Here is a 23,605-nt window from a genome sequence, read left to right as displayed (position 1 = left end):
CCATAGAAATGTTCTACAGGTGGTGCAGCTTTGCAAAATAAATCATAAATTGTCAGGAATATGTTAATATCCATAACTGTTCTCCAGATGGCTCCACTGGTTTTTCTCTGAACATGCACATGAAGCCAAGCAGATCATGTGCATGCAGAAGGTGACATCCTGTGAAACATGCTTCTCTTTCCAAAATTTCCTGTCATTTGCCCATTCATGGAAAATTCTTTCCCCCTCTTTTGCTCTTTTCACTGAAATTTCTAACAGTTACTACAGGCTTTCAACTTGCAGACTATTTTCATAGTCATTTGTTAAATACCTTCTGGCTTCTTGAGGGAGGTCAGAGTTGCGTTCTGGCTTTGTTGAGCTATTGCTTTTATCAACATAAGCTTTGGGTCTTGCACATCAGTTCTTCTACAATACAGAGAGTTTTTGCAGTCTCACCTACTGAACAAACTGGAGGGATAATTGTAGACAACATGTGCGGTCTTGTGATAGCTCATCAGCAAGCTTCAGACAAACTTATCTGTCACAGAAATTAGCTGCAGATACCTCAAAGAATGAGTAAAACTGGGATATCTGGTCCCAGGCAAGTATCTTAAATCGGCTTAAAAATGGAAGTGGCTGGGAGTAGATGCTGGTGATGTTTCTCTGTGGGTTTACAAAGGTTGGTTAACAATTTTCTGTTCACTTTGTGATTCACCTTTCAGTATTTTCAAGTTCTTAGAATCCACCTACATCTCACCTTCCTGTATATTGGAAATGGAAAAAGTTGCCAAGCAAGGAGATACCATTCTGGTGTCTGGAATGAAAACAGGGAGTTGTAAATTAAAGGCAAGACTTCAGGAAAGCATCTATAAGGTAAGATTTCTGAATGTCAGAGGGGAGGATGGATTTCTGAATGTGTGAATGAGCATCTGTTTTTCTGTAGTCTCCAAAATGATCTTCATATCAACATGAATTTTTTCTTCATTTTTGCACTGTGTGCACAGAGCAGATCTCTGTACCATTCACTGTCCCTTGCATTTTGTTGTGACAAAAGTCAAGATGAAACTAAAGAGCCAAATAATAAAAATAAAATGGCAGCAAATAATGTTTTTCACTTCCAGATTCTAAGTTCCTGCTTCATGGTCTGTTTCAAACAAATGAGCTCCTTTTAATGTGGTTACTTTTCTTTCCCCCTCTATCAACAGAATGTACAGCCTGCAGAAGTCAGATTGCTTATTTTGGAAAACATATTTTTAAATCCAACATATGACATTTATCTTCTGGTTGGAGCATCAATTCAGTACAGAGTTCAGAAACCGAGGCAAGGGAAGATCACAGGTTTGTTCTATTCTTATTTATTTTTATTTTTTAATGCGTTGTGTGAATTTTTAACAGCTGAGAAATTTTTAATTGTGTTTAAGCTACTATGTTAATGTTTAATACTGTTTTCCTAAGGCACACAGTGATAGAGCTGTTTAGTTCTTTCCATCAAAAAAATTGTGACTCTTAAGAATATACTCTTGCAGATTTGTCAAGGATGTGGAGTCAGGGGTAACTTAAAATGAGAGCTAACACTGTCATTTTAGTTGCTGACAGTCACTAAGGAATTGACTGACTTTCTTGCTTAAATCAAATTTAGATTAGTAACTTCTCTAACAGAAAATGTTTTATTGGCAAATGGATTTGCTCCACAAAGTGAAGCCTTTATAAATGTGGGTTATCTGGCTTTATGCCCATTTCAAAATGCAGTGCCTTGAGTTTTCTCTCCATTTTTCCTTTTCAGCTATTTTTTTTTTTTCTTTTGAAGCTGGAAATCAGTTGAATGTTAGGTCGAAATACTGAGATGACATTAGTTGAGAACTGCAGTTTCACAGACATTAAATTTTCCAAGAAACTGGTTTTGTGTGTGTGATGTGAGGGCAGAAGTGCTATTTTTACAAGCCACTAGAAATATTGATTTAATCTGTGCACTAGGCATCAGTAAAAAAGAATCAGCAATAATTAGCAGCAGATAGCCACTGCCACACCTGCTTTTATTGTTTCCTAGGTTTTGTTTCACGTCCAGAAAGAGCAATGCCATCAGAGCAGTACGAGCTGCAGCTCCAGAACAACATCCTCCATCCCAAGGGAGATCCCTCCTGGCCAGTTGCCAAGCTGGACCAGGCAACATCCACGGTGACTGCGTTGCAGCAGGGCCAAACCAAGCTCATCCTGGTGCACAAGAGTATCCTTCCTTGGGAATGCTTCTCCAGCCACCACTCTGTGGCAGGAGACAAGCTTACCACCCTTGGCAACACAGAAGGATCAAGTTATCCTTATTTGTATCGAGAGTCTGGAAATCAGGAGCTGTGGAAAGCAGCACTGCTGTGAATTCAGTCTCAGCACAGCTGTCTGATGCCTTGGAATGCTTTAACAAATTGAGTTGGTGTCTTGGTTCGACAAGACAGGAGTCTGTGAAAGAGGGCAAAGCCTCCTGTGCAATGGAGAAGGCAAACCCGCCCCCCCCCCCCCCGAATTACCAGGATCTATAAATTAAAAGGCTCTCAGGCAAAGATATGGGAATGGGAGTAACAATTCTTTACTAGGAGAAAACTAGATAACAATTTAAAAAGGCAAATGCAATTGGTACAAACAAAAACTAGTGATAATGTCCACAACCTGAGGAGTCGGGGTGCTGGTAGTAGTCCGGTGGCAATGATAGCTGCTCCTCTTGCAGTGGCGGATGTATTGCAGCTGCAGTGGTGATCTTTTGAAGGGTATAGTTTTCCTCTGAAGATCTGGTGGCAGTGGGGCCGGTCTTCCTCTGCGCCGGGGTTGCCTCCGAGCTCCGCCGCCGCCGCCTCCCTGTGCTCCGGCTGCTCCGCTGCGAGATCCCGCGAAGAGAGAGAGAGAGCTGCTTCTCTCCCCTAAAAGCTACTCCTTTAAACAATAATAGAGTGCTTGGCTTCCCCCTCTGGGTGGGACCCCTCACAATGGGATGGTGTTACATTTACCAGCCCGGCAGTGAGTCAGTCAATAGTGTATAAACAAACCATTGCCTCTACGGGGCAAACCATTGTCTTTGGGAGAGATAACAAAACCTGCCCAACCTTTCGACAGATGGCAAATAGAATACAAGCTTATCTTACAACCCAGGAGAGTTGGCAAAAGATCACTTAAATCACGTCTGTTCCCCTCAGTCACTGTAGAAATGTATGGGGCTTTATTTAATGTTTACATTACAGTCATTATATTCTCTAGTGAGATCTCTCCAAAGTGCTCGATGTCCTGCAGTGAAGTGGGGAGAACGTTTATTTGCAGTGCACACTTAGCTTTAGAATAGCCAAAGAGGCTTGAGGAGTCCCAGGAGAATGCTGATCTTGGCTCGTGCTGAGCCATGTGTTCCTTGGCTGAGCCGCAGGTATCCGCATGCAGGGGGTGTCCCGGCTGCCCAGCAGCACTGTCTGTGTGGTAGCTCCTGCATATTTGGGTTGGTATTGCTGCAGTCTTCTAGCTGAATCATGCAAGTTCTGGCCTTGTCTCTGTGATTTTCATGCTGTATCTCCACGCTTCCGTTCAGCGTTAGCTTTCACAGAAAAGGAATTTTATTCATAAAAGTAGCTCAATGTGAAATAGGTTTTACGTACTTTCTTTTATCTCTGTAGTCAGCAGTTTAAAATAATGAGTGTTCATCTGCAGAGTGTGGGCACCAGAAGCAAAATGCTTTTCTCCATTGGATTAAGAGGCTGCTGGTTTGTGCTGTTCAATATTTCCTGTTTTGCAGGATTTACAGTTTATCCAGGTGACAGATGGGTCCTGGAAACAGACAGACTTTATGAAATTACAGTTGACGTGTATGATAAATCAAGCAATAAGGTGTATTTATCTGATGTAAGTTGAAATGTTTAGATACTTTTTTTCTGTGACTGTCTCCTAAATCCTGACTTGCTTTGGAATTATTTGAGTGATTTCTTATTTACATTGAGACAGGACAGTGCAAAGCTTGTTATTTCTTGCCTCTTCATTTTTTCCTTTGTTTTGTTGTTGTTACTTTATAAAAATAAAGCACTCTAGGTGATTCATGTGAAGTTATTGGAGTCTGAAGTGCTGTAGAAAAAAAATGGAAGTTGGGCAATGTCTTTTAGGTTGGATGGGGCTTGGAGCAACCTTAAATCACCCAGTGCCACCCCTGCCATGGGCAGGGACACCTTCCACTGTCCCAGGCTGCTCCCAGCCCCAGTGTCCAGCCTGGCCGTGGGCACTGCCAGGGATCCAGGGGCAGCCACAGCTGCTCTGGGCACCTGTGCCAGGGCCTGCCCACCCTCACAGGGAAGGGCTTCTTCCTTAATTCTATATACCAGGTACCAAATACACATAGTTCTTAAACTGCAGAGGGAACGAAATTAAAATAATTCAGTTGCAACAAGAATAAATTTATTGAATTACTGCTTTTGAGAGTATTTGATCTAGGGGAATATAATTTTATTTCCTCATTGTTGCAGAGGATAGATAGATGTGATTGTTATTTTAGCTAGCCGGATGTCACTTCTACCCTTGGATGAATCCTGGAGTGAAATGGACTGTTCCATCCCACCCTGCAAAAGATTGTGGCTCATCCCGCACCTCTGTACCTGCCCCTAAAACAGAGTCTGTAACCCCATTGGCCCATGCCTTGTCCCAGCCCACCTGGGAGCCCCTGATAAGGGGGCTCTGAGCGGCCATGCGGCCTCTTGGACTTCCTCCCTCTCTTGGACTTCCTCCCGCTCTTGGATTTCCTCCCTCTCTTGGACTCCCTCCCTCCCTGGGGCTTCCCCTCTCCTAAACCCTCAGTTTCTCTCTCCCCTCCCCCGTCCTCCTAAGCCCAGCCACATGCTACGCCTGAGAGCACGAGGCTTGGGCATCCCTGAATTCTCCAATAAACCTCTTCCCCCAAGAGCAAGCTTCAGAGATCTCTGCCTCCCTACACCCCAACCGTACAAAGGAGCCTACTCTTCCCACACCTCATAATTGCTTTTTGGGATACAGATCTGAGTTTGAGCTAGAGCTTAGTAGTGTGCCTTTGGGACAGTATATTCATGTGTTCTTTTATGTTGAAGAAGGAAAAAATTAGAAAAATACTGTAAAATATGAATTACTTAGTGGTATAAATATAGGTACTTTCATGTTAAATTACATTTAGCATGAAATTTAAAAAGAAACTTTCTGCGGAGTTAATGTCTCTAAAGGTAAAATCTTACTGAAAGACTGAAACTTCCACAGGGAGAGTTCTAATCAGTTTCAGCAGCATGTCTTTGAACTGTGTGATTAAACATTTGCTTACTGACTTCTTGTTGTATGTTTAGGGCTTTCTGTCCCCCACTGATGTCAGTCACCTGTGGCAATTTCTATTTCATGTTCTGGTTTTAGAAGATCCGAATTTCTACAGAGCTGTCCGGAGAACACTTTGAGGTGCTGCAGTCCTCTCTGAATGGGTCCTGTCATTGTGTGAGGGCTGTAAAGGCAGGTCAGACCACGATTGATGCTGCACTGACATCAGTTGTTGACCGGGTGTGTCTGTGTGAAAACTCCTCTGCTTCACTGGTAGGCCTAAAAATAATTGAGCTGTGCAGTAGTGACTTCCTGGCAAAAGGAAACCTAAGAATGGCATGGGTCTGAGCTGTCTTTGAACAGATTAAGAACCAAATTCTAAAATCCTTTCTTCATGAAAACTGCCAATAGAGTCAAAAGAGTATTTGCTTACATTAAAGACAGTGGGATTTTGCTCCCGAGCCTGTGGCAAACTCCTGTTAGGGCAGTGGTGCACAGCACTGATTTCTTTTCTTGTGGCAGATCCTTGTGCTGGGCAAGGGGCCTCTCACAGGCTGAGGGAATTTTACACTTTATTGTGGTAGGATCATCACTCATACCCTGACCTTGTTCTGCAGTCAGTTACATTGGGGAAGTTTGCTGTCAGTTGGGAAGTGCCCTTAAACTCTGGAATGACAATTTGCCAAATGTATCAGCCTGCACATTTCTCCAAATTACTATTCATTTACTTTCTGCTGGTTGGGCAGGCTGCTGAATGTATGGCTAACTAGGGCACGTGGTGTGGAAGTGAATTGCTTTTGCTTGAAAATTCAACACTTCAACCCATTTGCTGTAAAATCAATTTAGTGATTCCTTGGGCAGGATTTAGCAGCTCCTTCAATGTGATACACCTCAGTCATTTTGTGTGTCAGAGATGTTCTCTTCAGTGGAAGAGCATCCCTTGAGAGTTGTTTTTCCCTCAGAAATGCAGTAACAGTGTGTTGTGCCAGAGGGTTGTAGCACTGCAATGACAGCAGAGCTCTGAAGGCCAATGTTTGGGAGGGAGGACTGAGCAAGGGCTCTTTCAGGCTGAATTTTGTACACAGTGGGATGAGCAAAGAGTAAATATAGGTGTTGAGCCTCCAGATTGGTTCTCCAAGTGAGGTCTCAAAATAGGAGCAATGAAAGAGTATCTTTTTTCTTGCCTTTTACATTAATGTGGGCACCTGGATCTTCATAACAATAGCACTCCTTTAGTACAGTGGCACACCTTGCTGCCAGGAGCTATTTGCTCACTGGGAGCTCTGCTCATAAGTGGTCCTAAATAGTTTTCCTTCCTCTCTGAGGTGTTTTCAAGAACATGTCTGTACCTAAGGACTAAACATTAACTCTGGGAAGCTCTGTGATGCCATTTATAACACCGTGGTTTTGCACTTTGCAGGATGGAGGTGTTCACACCTTACCAGTTCCAGTGAGAAACCAGCAGGATGTGGAGATCCATGTTCCAATATTGCTTGTACCCAGCATTCTGATGTTTCCTTGGCAGGCAAAAGCAGGAGTCTACCAGTACACCATCCAGGTATGCCAAAGAAGTACCCAGCTGCAGGGTGTGTAACTCAGGCAGGCACACTGAGGCCTGACACCACTGAGCTAGGGCTGACTGTGGATACTTCAGGCACAGTGGCATCCAAAATGTAACTTGCAGGAACTTCATGGGACATTAGTTACAGGAGTTGATATGCAGTTTTAAAAAAGCACCAAGAAACCAACAAACATAAAAACCCCACTGACTTGTACCTCTTGTCTTCCTCTCTCCCTCATGCATGCACCACGCACCTGTGCCTGGAATGGTTTGGAATTCCAGGAGCATCCTACATGCAAAGATCCACAGCAATCATTAGAGGCTGCCCTTTGCTGGCAAGGATGGGAAATATGAATGGGAGTGTGAAGTGACTACAAAGAAGGGCATGACAAGATTAATTTGCAGCACTCTGCCAGCCTTGGACATCAGTATTCCTCAGTGGCCACACACCTTGTGCTCCTAATACAAAGTTCCAGGGAGGCAAAGGCCCCAGCTTATTTACAGAAGGGATGATTCCATATTTACTAAGTGTGTCTTTGCTCCCAAGCTGTCAGTTATTCCTTTTGCTTCATGAAACAAATGGTTTGTATGCCAGTATCCAGTATCTCTAGTCTAAGTAGGGAAAAGAAAGTTGTGCTTTCTCAGCCCAGACTCTTAACTCAGGCCAGTGATACCCAGACCCTGCACTCAGGTGTTGGATGCACAACTCCTACCTCTCCCTTTTAGCATAAAGTGGTGCTCAGTGTTGGATCTGTATTAAGTAAACTATAAGCAAATAGGCAGCAGGACACTTGGTGCCAGGCTCTCCTCCCAGGTAACAAGGGATAGGATGAGAGGAAACATCCTCATGTTTAGCTTGGATATTAGACAAATTTTTTTCACAGGAAGAGTTGTCAAGCCATGGCACAGGCTGCCCAGGGCAGTGGTGCAGTCACCATCCCTGGAAGGGCTCAAAAATTATGGGGTGTGGGACCTGAAGACATGGTTCAGTGGTGGACTTGATAATCTCAGAGGTCTTTTAGAGCCTTACTGATTCAGTGACTCCATGGAGAGAATCAATCTCACAGGATTAAATTGCATTCTCCAGTGTGAGTCTAAGGGCAGCTACACTGAGTTAAGCCCTGCATAACTCGACTTGTCTGTTCTGTGGGATTGGTTTGGTTTACTTCATGCTATTCCTGACCACACCAGCAGAGTGTGGCAAAAATTCTTAGTACTAAGTCTGCATTTGCAGTACTTCATAATTCTGCTGGAATTTTCCCAGTAAAGGAAAGGAAATGTGGTTTTGTTTCCTACGTCTTTCACAGTTCTATTGTCACCTTATCTTGCAAATATAATGAAGTATTTCACTAGAGAACATTCCTTCATGGTACTGCAATAATTGTCTTACTTTACTCTGATGTTCTTCTATAAAAACATAGAAACATTTTTCTCCCAAGATTTAAATTTTGCTGAAACTGAGACCTTTCTTCTGGTCTATAGATTCCACAAGACACGTGGTCGACAGCATACACACAGCTCAACTGTTCCTGCCTCTCCATCAGAGTTTGCCTCCCACTGCATAGCTTCAGCCAGGCTATTTCAAATGGGTGAATAAAGTTTTTCTGAAAATAAATTGAAAGGGATTTTTGGATCTAGCCAAATTCTGTTGATAGCTGAAGTAACTCCCTCCAGATGGTACCAGAATGCCTGGCAGGTTTTCCTTTGGCAGCTGTCTGGTTTGTTGGGGGTTGCTTTGTTCATCTTTGTGCCAATGAGATGGTTTCTGTTGCCTTCCTTCGGCGCAGGCATGAGAGGTGCAGAGCAGCTGTGCGAGATGGGCACGTGGAGGTTCCTGGGGAGGGCACTGCTCCCAGGTAGCAGTGTGGAGCTCCTGCCAGGCTCTGGCTAATGGTGAAGCTGCATGGGAAGCTGCTTTACCCTTCCTCTCTCTCCTCAGTGCATACTGACTGTCAGAGACAGAAAGCGTAGTGACGTGTCTGGGGTTTATGGCAGGGACCTGAGACTTCATAGTCATTAAGACTATGCTCATCCCCCTGTTTCAACTGAAACACCTTTACAAATATGCTGAGCCCTTGGATTCTTTCAGCCTTTCTCACCACATCCCATGCATCTCCTGTAACACACCTCTGCCTGTTTATTTGTCTGTGTCCTTCTGTAATCAGATTGTGCATGTGCTCTGAGAAAGGAAGATAGGAAGATGGGAAATGACCCTCCTCTTAATTTTCTTTTTTTTTTCTCTTTCCCTGGTAAAAATTACTAGCTAAGCTCCTGTATAATTTAGACTTGTTTGTTTTCCACACTGTCCCTCTAGAGAAGATTTATCACCTTGTTCATTTTTAATTATGAAATTGGTTAAAGGAAATGCTGAGGAAGTAAAAGAAATTAAAACAATATAAATTTTAAAATAGCTCCAGTGTTCACCCGTGTTTTACTCTGATGGAACTTTTGACATTTGTTTTGGTGTGTGAAAGAAGCCGAATATAAAACGAAAGGTAGAAATCTTCTCATCTCTCTATTGCTTATCAAGTTCTGAGGTGTTATTTTTTTTGTATGTCCTATTCTCAGTGCACTCCTGGTTTTCACGCAAGATATCCAAAGCTGTGGAATGTGAAAACCATGTCCTTGATTAAATGTTTGCAAGATTTTTCCCTCTGTATTTCAGGCTCAGGGTGGAAGTGGCAACTTCAGCTGGTCCTCTTCTAACCAGGCAGTAGCCACAGTGACAGTCACAGGAGTGATGAGCACGGGGAGTGATGCTGGGCTCAGCATTATTCGGGCATTTGACGTGCGGAATCCGCTGCTTTATGGCGAAATGAAGGCAAGAGATTCATTGTTCAGTGCTTGTTCTTGAATGTGGCTTTTGGAAACAGCAAAGGCACTGAGAATGCCATAGGCAATCCCCTTCCACTTCCTGCCCTGTGGCAGGTTAAGTGATTCCTTTCAGTTTGTGCTTTAGGGAATCCAGCACTGTCCAGTGCATTAACCTGACTCCCATTTTTGCCCCTTCCTGATTTCCTTGGCAAACCTTTTTCCCTGTTGGAAGTTTTAAGTGCAAGAATGAAATGGTAATTAACTCCTGGCCTGGCCATCCAGGCAGACAAGCCACACTAGAAATTCATTCTGTAGGGTGATAGGTGGGTGCTCTCCCTTGATACAAAAGGGTGACAGTTGTTACCAGGATGTACAAGGAAATTTCTGTCTGGAGAAGAACCTGAACTGAGCACTGTGCTGCAGACGGGCTGCAAATACCCGAGCTGGCCAAGAAAAAACAGTACTTTAGGAAAATTAGGAGAAAATGGCAATAAAAAACATAGCTCCCAAGAGGGATTTTATGGTGTCTCTTCAGACCATCCCCTGTTCTTAGGTCATGGTGGTCAGTGTGTGTGGCTTGGAGCGAGGAGAATGCAGGAACAGTACATATGGTGGCCCAAAGGGAGGGGTGTGACATGAATTAAAATCTGTTCAGAATTTAGCTTACACACTCACTCTGAAATAATTCTCTGAACAGCCTTAGATGCTGCTTTTTAGCAGTGCAACAGTTACCAGCTGGAGACACAGGGAGGAAGATTTTTTCAGCTCAAACTTCTTATCCTCAAACATGAGTCAAAGTCTGAAGACAGAAAGAAACCTTCAGACCATGTGAGCTTTCAGAGCAGTGTATTGCACAATCTGAATAGGTTATTTTTGAATGCTTTTTTTTCCTGTGTTAGGAGCTGCCTTCTGTGTGAACAGCTCTTCAGAGTTCTGTTTACTGACCTCAGTGAGTCAGTTTTTAGTAGTAGTAGTTTTAGGAGTAGTTAATCCACACAGATTACATCTTTAATTCTGTCCTATATAGTTTGGTATCCTGAAGCCAGTTGCAGAAGATTAAGTAGTTAAGATCCTGCAAATAAAAGCTGTGATTGCTGTGAAATCTCTGGTCTGAGGTAGGTTCTTTAATGGACGCTAAACCTCTCCCAGCTGGTGATGATAGCCCCTGGAGATAGCACACAGCAGTCCACACTTCAAAGTCTGTAAAGCAGAGGAGAGAATGACAGGAGCAGCAGTAAAAGGGAAGCTCACCAAGCTGCTGTGGGCTTGGGCTGGCGTGGAGCAGAGCAGTGACCCAGCCTGTCCCTGTTCTGTCCCTGGCAGGTGTCCGTGAGCGAGCCCAGCGCCATGGAGTTCACTTCCTGCAGGTGGAGGCACACGTGGGGCAGGTGCTGGAGCTGCCCCTGAGGATCAGTGGCCGGACCAGCGTGGACAGGGGCGAGCTGGTCCCCCTGAGCGACTGCTCACAGCTGGAGCTGGGGGTGGAGCTGGAGAACCCTGGCGTGTTCAGCCCACTTGAAGGTGCTTTAACTCCCTCCCTGGTTTGGAAGTTAAATTGGTGACAGGTCACACCTCTCCCAAGTCACACTTCTCCCTTAAATCACTGATTCATAGTTCTGTACAGTATCCCCACAGAACTGCCAACCTCAGAGGGGAGGGGGTCCGAATAGTTTTATTTTGAGGATATATTTGCTTTCTTATGCAGAATGGTTTGAGTTGGAGAGACTTAAAAGTTCTTCCAGTCCCACCCTCTGCAATGGGCAAGGACACATTTCACCTGTCCCAGGCTGCTCCAAGCCTTGTCCAGCCTGGCCTTGGGCACTTTCAGGGATCCAGGGGTAGCCACAGCTTCTCTGGGCACCCTGTGCCAGAGCCCTACCACTCTCTCAGCCAAGAATTCTTTCCCAGTATCCTGTCTAAACCTTTTCTCTTTCAGTTTGAGGCCATTCTCCCTTGTCCTGTCCCTACATGTCCTTGTAAAAAGTTCTCTCCATCTTTCAGGTAGGCTGCCTTCAAACAGCTGTGTGGAATTTGATGACCATGCCTGGGCATTTCTTTCCAAATAAGCTCTTGTATATTTTTCATTTATCTGACAGGAAGACTTAAGCCAGCTGCTGATTTTTGCAGTGGAGTGAGACTGAAGGCTGAATTTCAGGGTACACCAGGCTGGTGGTTGTGTACACCCACGGGCACGTGCGCCTCAGTGCCAGCATCGCCATCGCCGCTTATCTCCCGCTGAGAGTGAGTCTGCTTCCTCTGCTCCTGGAGAGATCCAGGATCCAGCACTGAAGCACCTTTACATGACAGGGAGCAGGTTATGCAAGGAATAGGTCTGAAAAACTGAGGTGGGTGGGTTTACATTCCACCACTGGCTGGTTCAGTGAAGAAAATAAGAAAGAAGCTGAGTGCAGGGTCAATAGATGGAAATACAGAAGAGGCTGCTTTGTTGTCTCATCTGCAGAAGCCTAGCACTGACTGCAGGCTGAAATCTGAGTATTTCACCATAGCTTTCCCTCAATATGGAAAAAATGTTAGTGCAAATACTACGGATTTGTGTTTATAATGAATGTAATGTGATGTTGTGAAACACAAACTGGAAAGGTTTTTGTGCACTAAATGTCAGGTTAACTGCTGTGGTGGTGAACAGCACAGGCTGTCCCAGAGATGCACATCAGTGCAGAATTTGTTAGACAAGTGTGAAGTAAAACTTGTGTAGGAGAATAACTACATACACTGAATTGTTCTGGAGAGAGCACTGGCAAGTGAAAGTACAATTTGACGTAATTTCATCCATTTTAAATACTTCTTTGAAAGTATAGCAGAATACTATCTCTCTGTGCTCAGAAAAATATATTAAGGGTCTCCCTTTTGCTGTAATTCTTCATGAGAGAGATGTGATTAAAAGGCAGCTAAAACTTGTCTTTGGATCTGTTGCTTCCTTTGAATTTAATCCAGCAGGACAGAATCCTTGTGGATTTTAGTGCAGCTCTGTTTTTTGCTAAGTGTGCTGAAAAACCACTGCATGGGAGAAATCACAGCCTTATCCAAGTATAGCTGTTCCATTCAGAAGGAGGTTTATTTTGCAGAGCACAACCAAACAGTGTAAATAGATGATTAATTTTCAATTAATTAATTGCTTACAGGCTATCGATCTACCATCAGTTGCTTTAGTGACTTTGGGTTCCTCCAAGGATGTGTTGTTTGAAGGAGGACCCAGGCCATGGGTCCAAGAACCTTCCAAGTTCTTCAGGAAGGTTGCTGCTGAGGATGCAGAAAGCATTGCCTCCTCTTTACTTGAACATGCCACACCTCGAAACAGCAACCAGCACTGGGTTAGGGTGCTGTGCAGGAGCCTGGGAGAGCAGGTGAGTGCCAGAAGGGCTTGCTGTTGCCCTCCATCAGGTGCTGAGAACTGGCTCCAGACACATTTATGGTGCCATATGCCTGTTATGTAGCTAGATGCTTTTATAATGAGCCAGTAAAGAACTTGGGTAAGTACATTGTTTATGCATTTTGATGCAGATTTTAGAGTGAGCATTTCACAGCATTACATTAAAAAGTGATTTATGATGGGTTTATTGCAGTATAAACCCAAGTTGTGGAAGCCTTGTGTTGTGGGATGCATTGAACATCCTAATGAGTGCAGGTTCAGTTTGCATGAACAGGATCACAGCAGGAGGTTACTGAGCAGGCTGACTCCCCTGCCTTACCTGCTCCTCTTAACTGTATTACCTTCCAGTGTAATTCTGTTTATTGTAACAAATGGCAGCCCCAGGAATTGACTGCTCTACTCTCTGTGCAGCCTTGGTGAGCACGGCTGTGCTCATTTTCCACTTGGTTTTGTTCTCTCCAACATACAGAAGTGATTTCTCCTGCTTTACTCACCCCCCTCAGCCCATGAAGCTTTTAGCTTCAATATAGTGTTCTTCTGCAATTCTGCAAGGCTTAAGCATTTTGGTTGGGCTGCCAAGTTCCACTGATTTCCTCACTTTGCAAAGTGGAGCTGTTTCTGTCAGTGCAGATTCCAAAGGAACAGGCCTTGCTGTTGGTGTGCAGCTCTGTGCAAGGCTGGCTGTCCCCAGCACATCACCCCTGCATGGCTCTGCCCAGCACCAGTGCGTGGGGGCATGGGGCAGGTGACCAGAGCTGCCTCAGCCTTCTCTGCTTTTAGATCCACTTCACTTTGCTGAAGGCTAGAAAAGGAGTGTAAAATAAAAGATAAGATGTTTTTAAACACACTGAAGTGACTATAAATGTTGCCTTTGGGCTGTTCTGTTCTCACTCTGCAAGAACACCTGCAGTTTCCATTCTCAGTTACATGAGATTTGTTGTTTGAATCAAATTTGATAGTAATGAACATGAACACCGAGGAAAGAGTTCCCAGGAACAGTACTTTCATAGTGATAAAGAATTGTTCTTGAGATGTGCTCCCTCTTTTACATCTTCCTGTGTCTTAATAGTGCTGTAAATCCCCAAGCACTGTATTTTTGCTTTTCATTCTGATATCACAGTGTAACTGAGACCTGTGGAAATACAGTGTGCCTGAACTAAACTCTTTCCTCATTTGCTGTTTTCAGGTTATTGCCTTAACAGTTGGGAACAGCCCCACAGTCACCAACCCTTTCCCAGTGGTTGAGCCTGCTGTGGTGAAGCTCATCTGTGCTCTCCCTTCCCGGCTGGCTTTGATTCCTGTTTATGGCAGCCCTCAGCTTGCTCTCTCCTGCCCTTTGCTCCAGCAGAGCAAGCAACTGGTAAGCCTGGGAAGTGTCAGGAGAAGAAGGTGTTCTTAGAGCAGAAAACTCAGTGTTTGGAGCTCCATGTGTGAAACATCGCAGCTGCTGCAAGAGGAGCAGTAACTGGTGCTGTGGCCACACTGTGCCCTTGGGAGCCCTGCACAGAGCAGGCTGGGGGAGTCCTGCAGTAAATGGACAAGAGATACGTGTCGATTATCAGGCATAAGGAACTTTGCTATTCTGTTTTTCTTGCTAACAGGTATTGTCACATGTTGGCTGCTGAGTAAGCCACATTTGGTTGTGTTAATATTCCCTGGCAAATGTAAAAGTCATCCTCCTTCCCTAAAATGAATCATTTTAAAGAGCTTCTATGTAATAACAAGAGGAGATGGAGACTTTTGTGTATTGTTAGCCACCTCAGAGCTCACCTGCTTTTCTGGCTCCATTATGTGTCAGCTTACCTTGGGGCACTGCTGTTGCTAATGTATTTCACCAGAATTGCAACACCAGAATTTTGAGCTTTAACAAACAGCAGTGTTTGTCATCATTTATTTGAATTTTAAAAACAATTTCATTGAGCTGTGGTTCAATTTTGTTGTTGTTGGTTTGGGGATTTGTTTTTTTCTTATGGTAATTCACTGGCTAAAAAACCCCAAAGCCATGTTCCAGTAAAACCCCTTTAGGGTTCAGAGATTCACAGAATGCTCTGAGTTGGAAGGGACCCAAAGGGATCATGGAGTCCAACTCTAAATGGCCCATACAGGACTTGAACCTACCTGGAGTAAGCAGCACTATGCTCTGACCAGCTGAGATAATCTCAGGGCTGTTGGAGCACAGCTGAACACCTTGCACTGATGGCTCCTTTTAATGAACATTCCTTATGCGTTGATGTTGTAACAAACCTCATGGAATTCAGCATATGTTTTTTTAAATGACTAAAAAATCCTGTTGTATTGGTTCAGTTCAAAATATTCCTTCTTTTTCAGGTTCCTGTTTCCAATTACCAGAATCCAGTGCTGGAGTTGGCTGCCTATGACCAGCAAGGCAGGAAATTTGATAGCTTCAGCTCCCTTAGTATTGTGTGGGAATCCACAAATAAGGCCATTGCTCGTATTGAGGCGGAGCTGCCAATGGAGCTGACTCTGAAGGAGGAGGGCAATGGTCAGAAGAAAATGCAGGGTATGAGTGGGCTGAAATGAGCATTTCTTTGTTTGAAGGTCCGGATTAAATCTGTTTGGCAGTGTCTGATCTTGATTAAAGAAATTACTGTAATCTGCAGTCATACTTCAGTTTAACATCAGTGTGCATTTTTTAGTGTGTGCTATTAAAGAGAGGAGAGAAAAGGAACCAAGTCCAATGTCTAGAACCTGTGTTGAGAGAGAAAGTTCTTGTCTGATGAGAATGAGCCTAGAGGAGCTGGATGTATCTCATCTTTGTTGCATTCTAGGCTTACAAACTGTGGTAGCTGACCGTGAGTTTGGAACTGCTGCCATCTCTGCCACTGCCACTGGATTCCAGCAGCCCCACCTGAAGGCAGCCAGAGCCCAAACAGCGGTAACAGTACCTGGGGGGATTTGCCATTTCCCTGTGGTCAATGCTCAGTGTTCTGGTGGCTTTATTTCCCCCCCACACAGTACTGTACAAATCAGGCAGCCCCCTGGTGCAGTCTGGTTCATTCTGCAGAGGTTTGATACTGGTTCATGGTTTTCCTGCTTTCCTCTGCGCTAGGTGCTGCTATCCAAATCAAATTTGTCCGAATTCTTGGAAGTTTTTTAACCATCTGAGCAAGGGCATTACAGAGAAGTGTTTCAGTTGGTTTTGTTTCAGTTTAGGGTTTTTTAATGAATCTCTGCTGCTTGTCCTTCACTAAAGCAGCCATGTGCTTCATGCAGCTGTCACTGGGGAAAGCAAATGAATTATTGCCCCTGCAGAGCTGGGTGGGAAAGTTCTGCATGAGCAAAGCAAAAGCTGACTGATTCCTCATATGGACCATGTGTTATTCTGGGCTCTGACTGATGCTCTCTTTTTTTTTCTTTCTGATGCCAGCCATAAGCCCAGGCTCTCATTTTACAAGTCATTAGCCATTCCCTGAAATACTTAGTGTGTTGATACTCAGGCTAGGGAAGAAAAACAGTAAAAGGTGATGATGATGAGCAAAGGGGGCAGGTGTAAACAGCTGGCAGTTTTCTGTGTATGTCACTTTTGTAAGCTGAATATAAGGGCAGGTTTCAGCCTGTGGAATAACCTGACATGTGCAATAACTGACTCTTAAAATATTCTGCTTCCTAACTGGAATTTCTGTTTAATCTTGTTAGCAAGATTTAAGTGGATTTGAACTATATGCAGTACCTTGAAAACATACTTGAGGCAAAAAGTTGAATATGCACTGAGAGGTTACAGGGTTTAACTCAAAGCAGGTAGCAGATGGGCACCAGTAATGTGAAATACTCTGTGGGCCAGGTTCCTCTCAGCTTGGCCCAGGTGTGGAATCTGCTTAGTAAATTCTTTGAGAGGTGATCTTTTTTGCCACTTGGTTCTTGACTTTTCTGTGAGGTTTCCACTCTTCTCATGTTGGGAAAGCATGGTGCAGATGTATTTCCCCTGAAGAATATGAGAATTACTGCAGAGACACAGTTACTTTGCTGCTGAAGTTATTTGAGATATTTGGTTGTGTTTTTTTTTTTTTTTCTCTCTTAGAAATCGAGCTGTAATATGGATACTTGATGTTCTACAATCATTTTGTAGTTCACTGTGCTCTGCTTTGTTAAGCCAGTATTATATATTCTTTCTTACTTTTTGAAATAATTAGTAAAGAGACTGCTGTAAACTTTGCCTTGAGTTCAGAGAACACTGGCATATTCTTAAGTTTTATTCTCTGTGTTTAAATTTAGGAGGACTCTGTAGATGCCAGTCCTGCTGCACTTTGTGGGCTCATGAATGAGCTGTTTTTTTTTAAATGAGGTGACGTGGGTGCATTTTTCAAGTACATCAGCAATGGGCTGCTCTGCTCTGCTTTCAAACCTGCCCATTCTCCTTTCTTGCAGCCAAAAACACAAACAGAAATCTAGTAGATGGGATATTAAGATGCCTTGACTGTTGTTCCATGTTTAAGTGGAACACCCTATTATGCCATTAGGGAAAGATCACATCCTTTCTACATCAAGGAGATAATTCTACTAATGAAGTGAAATGGGTACAGAGTACTGACTTCCTCTAGAAATCTTTTCCTTTTCTGAGCTAATGTTGTTATGAGTGAGTGATTAAAGCTGCATTTGTTCCAGTATTCATGTACTTACATTTAAGGAAGAATTTCTTTTGGTGGCCTGCTAAGAAGCATGAAAAGATGAGTTAGAGCTAGAACACCTTGTGCATGTTCCTTATCATTCTGTATGAACTTGGGCCGTGGCTCAGAGTTAATACCCTGTCTGTGCTTGTCAGACATCATTCACTGATGCTGCAGTGCTGGGCCCTGGTCCTCTGCCTTGGCCAGGGGTGCAGAACAGAGCAGCCCTGAGGATGCCCTTCCCTGTGCTGACTGACTGAGCCCTCTGGATCTTGTGGGCATCTCATCCCTCAGCCTATGCTCTGAGCTTTGGTTGCCTGCCTTAAACATCCTCCCTGCACACACAGGACTCTGCAGTGTTGTGCCTCTTTCTGTAACTGCTACCATTGTTCTTGCAGCACGAGGCTGTGCTCCCAGGGCCTGCCACCATTGAACTGGTGCTTGTGGAAGATGTGAAAGTGAGCCCCACTGGGCTCTCCATCTACAACCACCCTGACATCCAGGTGAGGAGTTACTCTGCTGCTTTCCAGCTGCAGGGAGGAAAACATCACACATTACTGATGCTTGAGATGCTGCTCAGCAACCAGGACGGCAGCTCCGTGCTGAGAATCTTTGGTGCCAGGGAAATCCTGGATAGCCTGGAGGTGAGGGCATTCCCAGGGAGTGTCTCAGCACAGCTGAGAGCATTCTGAGCTGTCACATGCAGCTTTCTAATGCGAGGCACTCCCTGCCATCTTCACCGTGTCAAGGTTTATTCCTGAGATGATTTGGAAATGCTCATCTTGGAATGCTGATTATTCCTCAGTTTTCACTTTTCACAGGATCCCAGAATGCTTTGGGTTGGCAGGACCCTGAAGCTCATCCTGTTCCAATGCATTGCCATGGGATGCCACTCACTCACTGGGTTGCTCAGGAGCCCACCCAGCCTGGCCTCGGGTTTTGGGCTCGTGCAGGTGTGGCAGGCTCACCTGGGCATACAGCCGGGCATGTGTGAGCCAGCTCACGGGTCAGGAAGCCAAAATCTGCTTTACCCCTGTGGGGAAGTCTTGCCCAAGTAAGTGTGTGACTGACTGCCCATAGCTCACACAGCCCATTGAGGCTCTGTGGGTTTTGGCTGTGTGGGGTTAGCCCAGACCTGTGGACGGGGCAGGTGAGAGGCAATAGGCAGGGGGAAATGCTGCAGGTGTCACTGTACGGGTGCACCTGACTCCTCTGGAGGGGTGAATTGCTCAGTGTTTCTGAGGAATCGCCCATTGCTGGCAGCTGGCCTGGAAGAGGGAGCTGTGCTGTGCCGTGCCAGCAGTCTGTTCCAGGTTGGATGTTCCCTGTGCAGGTGAAATGTGAGTCCCCAGCCGTGAAGGTGCTGGAGAAGTCCTATGGGCTGCCCAGTGATGTGGTGTACACTGTGAGCCTGGCTGATCCCAGAGTTACCAGCCAGGGCTCCCTGTCCACCAGTGTGACTGTCTCCAGTCCCATGACAGACCAGTCCATCACCATCCCAGTGACAGTGATCTACCTGACTGACAGAACCACTGCACCCGTGAGTTGTAAGTTTAGATCTCCACTCCGTATGCCAGCAGGAACCCTTAATTTCTCTGATGTTTATGAGGTTAACTCTTAAAGCAGGTTGGAGAAGATGCTCCTTTTAACTCAATATTGCCTCCTCCTAATCAATTCTGCAGATGAAGCCAGTCTCTTCCAGCAGTTTGGTGAGTCTTACCAGGTGATGATCTTCACGCTTTTTGCACTCTTAGCAGGGACAGCTGTAATGATCATAGGTAAGAGAAGGAAAGATTGCACAAGAATTTTTCTCCATAGCTTCTTACAGTGCATTAGCTGTAAGATAAAAAAGGAATGATTGCCATGCAAAATTATTTAGGTTTGTTTTTCAATTCTCTTGCAGCCTACCATTTCTCACCGAATGAACAGCACAGTCAGCCAGTATTCCACCCAAGGACAAGTCTTCAGCACACACCTAACAGTAAGCAGCTGTCACCCAGTTAGAAGGGAATTAATTGATTAGTCTGGCCATTGCTCTGGAATTGAATGTAGGAAGGTCTGTAATCAAGAGTGGCAATGAAAAATAATTCACATTCCTACAGATGTGTTGAAGTTACAGTGAGCTGCAGGCATGGTTGTACACACAGGTGATGCTTCAGGTAAAATAAGGCAAATTCAAGTGAATGTCACTTGCTGAGGGGAAATGTACTGTGCTCCCCTCAGACTTAAGTCCTGAACGGGAAGACCCACAAATTCTGATACTTGCAGGGTACCTTTCCAAGAGGCACTGAGCTAAAGGGATGGTTTCACTTGGAATGGATCATCAGGTTCATTGCCAGTGTCCAGCAGATGCTCAAGAGCAGTTGTTTGCTCCTTCTCCCACCATTCATTCCCAAGCCTGAGTGTTGTCTTCTCCTTCCCCTGTTTCAGGTTCCATTGGGTCACCTGCACATTCCTTCAGCTCCCAGGCCTCCAGCAGGCAGAGCAGCCCCTCGGCCAGGCTCTGGAGCACGGGTTACGCCTCTCAGTAGGGGCAGCACGGCTTCTCCTCGTGGCAAATCAAAACAAATGTACAGCTCAGTGCCTTAGCAAGCTCAGCAACTTCAGCAGTTGGGATGTAATTCAGGTTTGCTCTGGAATATTACTAGGACCTTAATTTATTTACTTTTTTTACTATTTAGGGCTCTGAGTTTATTTTTGTTTTTTATGTCAGTGCTTCAATTCTCAAAAGCTTGTTCTATCTGTTGTTTTTTGCTGCCTGCACAAAAAGCAATGTTTAGGCTAGTCTGGCTTTCTTGGATTCTTCAAGCAACTAGAAGTTATATCTAAGTTAGACCAATAACAGTTTTTTATTTACTTTTTATAAAAATAAGATTTATTTCTAATGTACTTTTTTTTAAAAGGGGAAATTAGAAAAACAGTTGAAATATGAACCAAAAATGTTGAAGGATTGTTTATTTTGAAGAACTGTTTTTTATTTTGTGTTCCAAAAACTCAGGATTGTATTGCACTGATAAGTGTTCTTTGTTTAGCCTTTCACTGGGATTCACCAGCACAATATGCTGGTTTAGCATGAGAAATGCTGGAACAACTGTGAATAATAAAATGTTTTTTTACAACAATGATTGGAAAAGGAATAAAAAAAAAGAAAACCAGAACTTAGTGTGAGTTGCTTTGGGTACAACTGCAGTATTCCTTGGTACTGTAAGCACTTTTCTGAACTGGGACTGTGAAAGCATGTGCCTTCTAAGTGCACCCTTCTTCTGGTAGGAATCCTTTCTTTTGAGGATATAATCACATCCCAGTCACTTTTCTTTGTGAGCAGGGTTTTGCAGCTATCAGATAAGGGTTTTCTTTAGATATATCAGGCATCCCAGTTTTAACTGTGAATAATATTCTGGCTCTCTGAACTTTGCCAAGGACCATAACAAAAGTGAAATAACAAAATACTTTGTGTGCAGAACTGTGCAGGCAAATAGATGAATGGAATGCAAACCCAGTGCATGGCATGGAGACTTGGTTTCACACAGTGTTATAAACAAAAGGATTGTTACATGAAATTGTATTGAGTCTTGTTTAACTTACTGGCTAATTTTGGAAAAATTCTGCCTTAACTGCTAGTACTACTAAAAAAGGTCAGTTTGGATGTAGATAATCAGTTGAATCTGTATTAAAGCTTTTTTAGACTTCTTTATTTTGAATTTTCTTGTGGTGTGGTTGTTCAGAGTCTAGCACTGGACTATATTATTTAAATCTGTATTATTTAATAAAGCTTTTAAGGATTCCTTCATGTTGCTGTTGAAGAATTTTTTGCCGTTTGGCTGTTTAGAATTTAGCATTGGCTGTTATTTGAACTTCACTTCCTACAGCCCCTCAGTGTTTGCAATCACAATTTTCCAATCTTAATTTTCTCTCTGTTGGCAATGTAATGTTTTGAAATACTTTGACAATTCTTCCACTAGCATTTGTTGTCAGAGATTTCTTCCAGTTTTCACAAAGCATCTTCAATTCCTGCTGAAATCAGTGATGACTGTAGAAGCAGCTGCTCGTTTTCTAGGTTTGTTCAAACTTACCATTTTGTTCATTTGGGTTTTAAAAGAAAGATGTGATCTTTTTTCCACTTGAATCACTTGAATTCAGCAAGAAACCAGTGGGCTGTGAATATCTCAGTGCTCCTGTGATAAACTCTTCAGAAATGATTAAAGGAGAGATTTTGCTCTCCTGTTGTTTCTCTTTCCCATTCAGCAATCTGGCACTGAATGTTCTGAAAAACAAACTGCTCCAAGTGATGGGAGTACTTTGGCAAATGCTTGCTGTTTATTTCATTTCTTTAGGAAAAGTTGCAGTGTCCTGTTCAGGAAAAAAAAGGTATGAAGTAGGGAGCTGGTATGGCTCAGGAGCCAACCTCCTGCAAGCAACAGCCAGGCTTTGGCTCAAGGAGCTCACCTCACCTGTGGGGCCATTCCTGGGGCTGGGGGGATTTGGGGATATAAATTTTTCTCAGCAGGTTGCTGCCAATGTAAAGATTTTTTTATTATTATTAAATAAACTGAGATTTGCATTTAATGCTGATTTCCCTCCCGGTTCACTTACTGCTTGTTCCTGTTTTCTCCCTGAGAGGGAGAAGGGCTGCTGGCAGTGTGTCTGCTCCAAGGTCCAGCCCTTATCTGAGTTGAAATGTCTGAGCTGTGCCAGGCTGACTCCTGCATCCAGAAAATCCTTGCCTGCCCACAGCTGATCAACAGGTGTGTCCCAAGGAATTACTCAATTAGATTAAGGTCAGCAAGGCTGGGTTAATACTGGTCTTCAAGCCAATCTGCTCCCTAATCAAACTTCCCAAACACAGCCCAATCTTTATTTCTCCATCTGCCCCCTTTCAAAAGCAAGGCAGATGATGAATGAAACACGGCACACACCTTTCAGCAAAGAGCTCTTTCTGATGGGCAGCCAAGATTATGGTGTGCTGCTTCAGGGGAAGGTTTTCCTGGCAGCCTGTTAGCTGCCTTTAGCAGTTTATGTGAAGGATTAAAGTTGTCCAGGTGAGAGTCCAGCCTTGGCTAACCCCTGCCTTGGCCTGCAGATAAAGGCATTCTTGCCTTCTGTGTTTGGTGGTTGATTCTGGCACTCAGGAGCGCATGTCAGTTCGTTCGTGAACATCCTCTGGTGATTTCTTAGTAGAGGCTCCCCAAGAAGCTTGAGGAGTTTCCCCATCCCAGTTTCCCCAGTTAGAGATACAGCTGTGTTAGGCTGTGTCTCCTCGCTGTGTCCCAGGGATTGCAGCAATCCTCCCCAAGGAACTTTCCTTGGAGCAGCCCTGGAGACAGATGGTGTTTGGGCAAGGTACATGCTCTCCAGTTAATTCCTCTTTTTTTTTTTTTTTTTTTTTTTTTTTTTTTTTTTTTTCTGGTAAGGCAACTAGAGGTATTGTTTGTGTATTTAGCTTTATGATTCTGTGTTAAGTTAGTGTAGTATTGGTGATTTGATTAAAACCATTCCTTTTCAGCTGTTTCTTTGTATCAATTTCAAGTTCAAGGTTATAGCTGGCCTTAAACTCCAGCCTGTGTTCTCCACAGCAAAGCCCCTGTGCTCTCGTAGGAAAGGCATCAATTTCTAAGCTGTATAAAAAGGCATTTAGCATGTGATGACTCTCTGACATAAGGTCTTTGGGTGATACTAAATATTCTAATTTTTATTTATTTTATTGGCAACATTCAAAAACATCTGCTTTATTTTCAGTTTGAACAAAGCTGGGTTCACTTTTCATCTGTTGACTTCAATGAGACAACTTCTCCGTGTAAATTTGGCACACAGTTTCCCAGGACCTTCTCCTGAAGCTTGCAAAATTAAAACAAGAAAGGGAAACTATTTTTTCTCCTTGATCCACACTTCTCACCACTGCACTGAGCTGTAGCTGTACCACCAGTGAGCTGCTGTGCACATCTTTCCTCA

The 23,605-nt window shown here is 43.9% G+C and overlaps 2 protein-coding genes and 1 long non-coding RNA gene across 3 annotated transcripts; 2 read left to right on the top strand and 1 right to left on the bottom strand.

The window, feature by feature from the left end:
• The first annotated feature begins 2,502 nt into the window (after nucleotides 1-2,502).
• On the top strand, nucleotides 2,503-12,924 carry LOC144246974 (nuclear pore membrane glycoprotein 210-like). The gene is made up of 7 exons (XM_085590801.1): nucleotides 2,503-3,849; nucleotides 5,365-5,505; nucleotides 6,686-6,823; nucleotides 9,492-9,647; nucleotides 10,964-11,161; nucleotides 11,737-11,881; nucleotides 12,784-12,924. Exons 1-5 carry the CDS (start codon nucleotides 3,640-3,642, stop codon nucleotides 11,045-11,047), a joined length of 729 nt encoding a protein of 242 aa, XP_085446927.1. The 5' UTR covers nucleotides 2,503-3,639; the 3' UTR covers nucleotides 11,048-11,161; nucleotides 11,737-11,881; nucleotides 12,784-12,924.
• LOC146766310 (uncharacterized) lies at nucleotides 2,536-6,942 on the bottom strand. The gene is made up of 2 exons (XR_014958194.1): nucleotides 4,959-6,942; nucleotides 2,536-4,447 (listed from the first exon to the last, which is right to left on the bottom strand). It is a non-coding gene; the product is annotated as an uncharacterized LOC146766310 (long non-coding RNA).
• LOC146766309 (nuclear pore membrane glycoprotein 210-like) lies at nucleotides 12,605-20,574 on the top strand. The gene is made up of 5 exons (XM_085590800.1): nucleotides 12,605-13,005; nucleotides 14,218-14,391; nucleotides 15,360-15,552; nucleotides 15,821-15,927; nucleotides 18,055-20,574. Exons 1-5 carry the CDS (start codon nucleotides 12,751-12,753, stop codon nucleotides 18,346-18,348), a joined length of 1,023 nt encoding a protein of 340 aa, XP_085446926.1. The 5' UTR covers nucleotides 12,605-12,750; the 3' UTR covers nucleotides 18,349-20,574.
• The last annotated feature ends 3,031 nt before the right edge of the window (nucleotides 20,575-23,605 follow it).

The sequence above is a fragment of the Lonchura striata genome, chromosome 12 (genome assembly GCF_050655825.1).
Source record: "Lonchura striata isolate lonStrDom1 chromosome 12, ASM5065582v1, whole genome shotgun sequence".
Classification (NCBI taxonomy): Eukaryota; Metazoa; Chordata; class Aves; order Passeriformes; family Estrildidae; genus Lonchura; species Lonchura striata.
The sequence above is the reverse complement of the archived record's forward strand: the minus strand, read 5'-3'. Positions and strand labels throughout refer to the sequence as shown.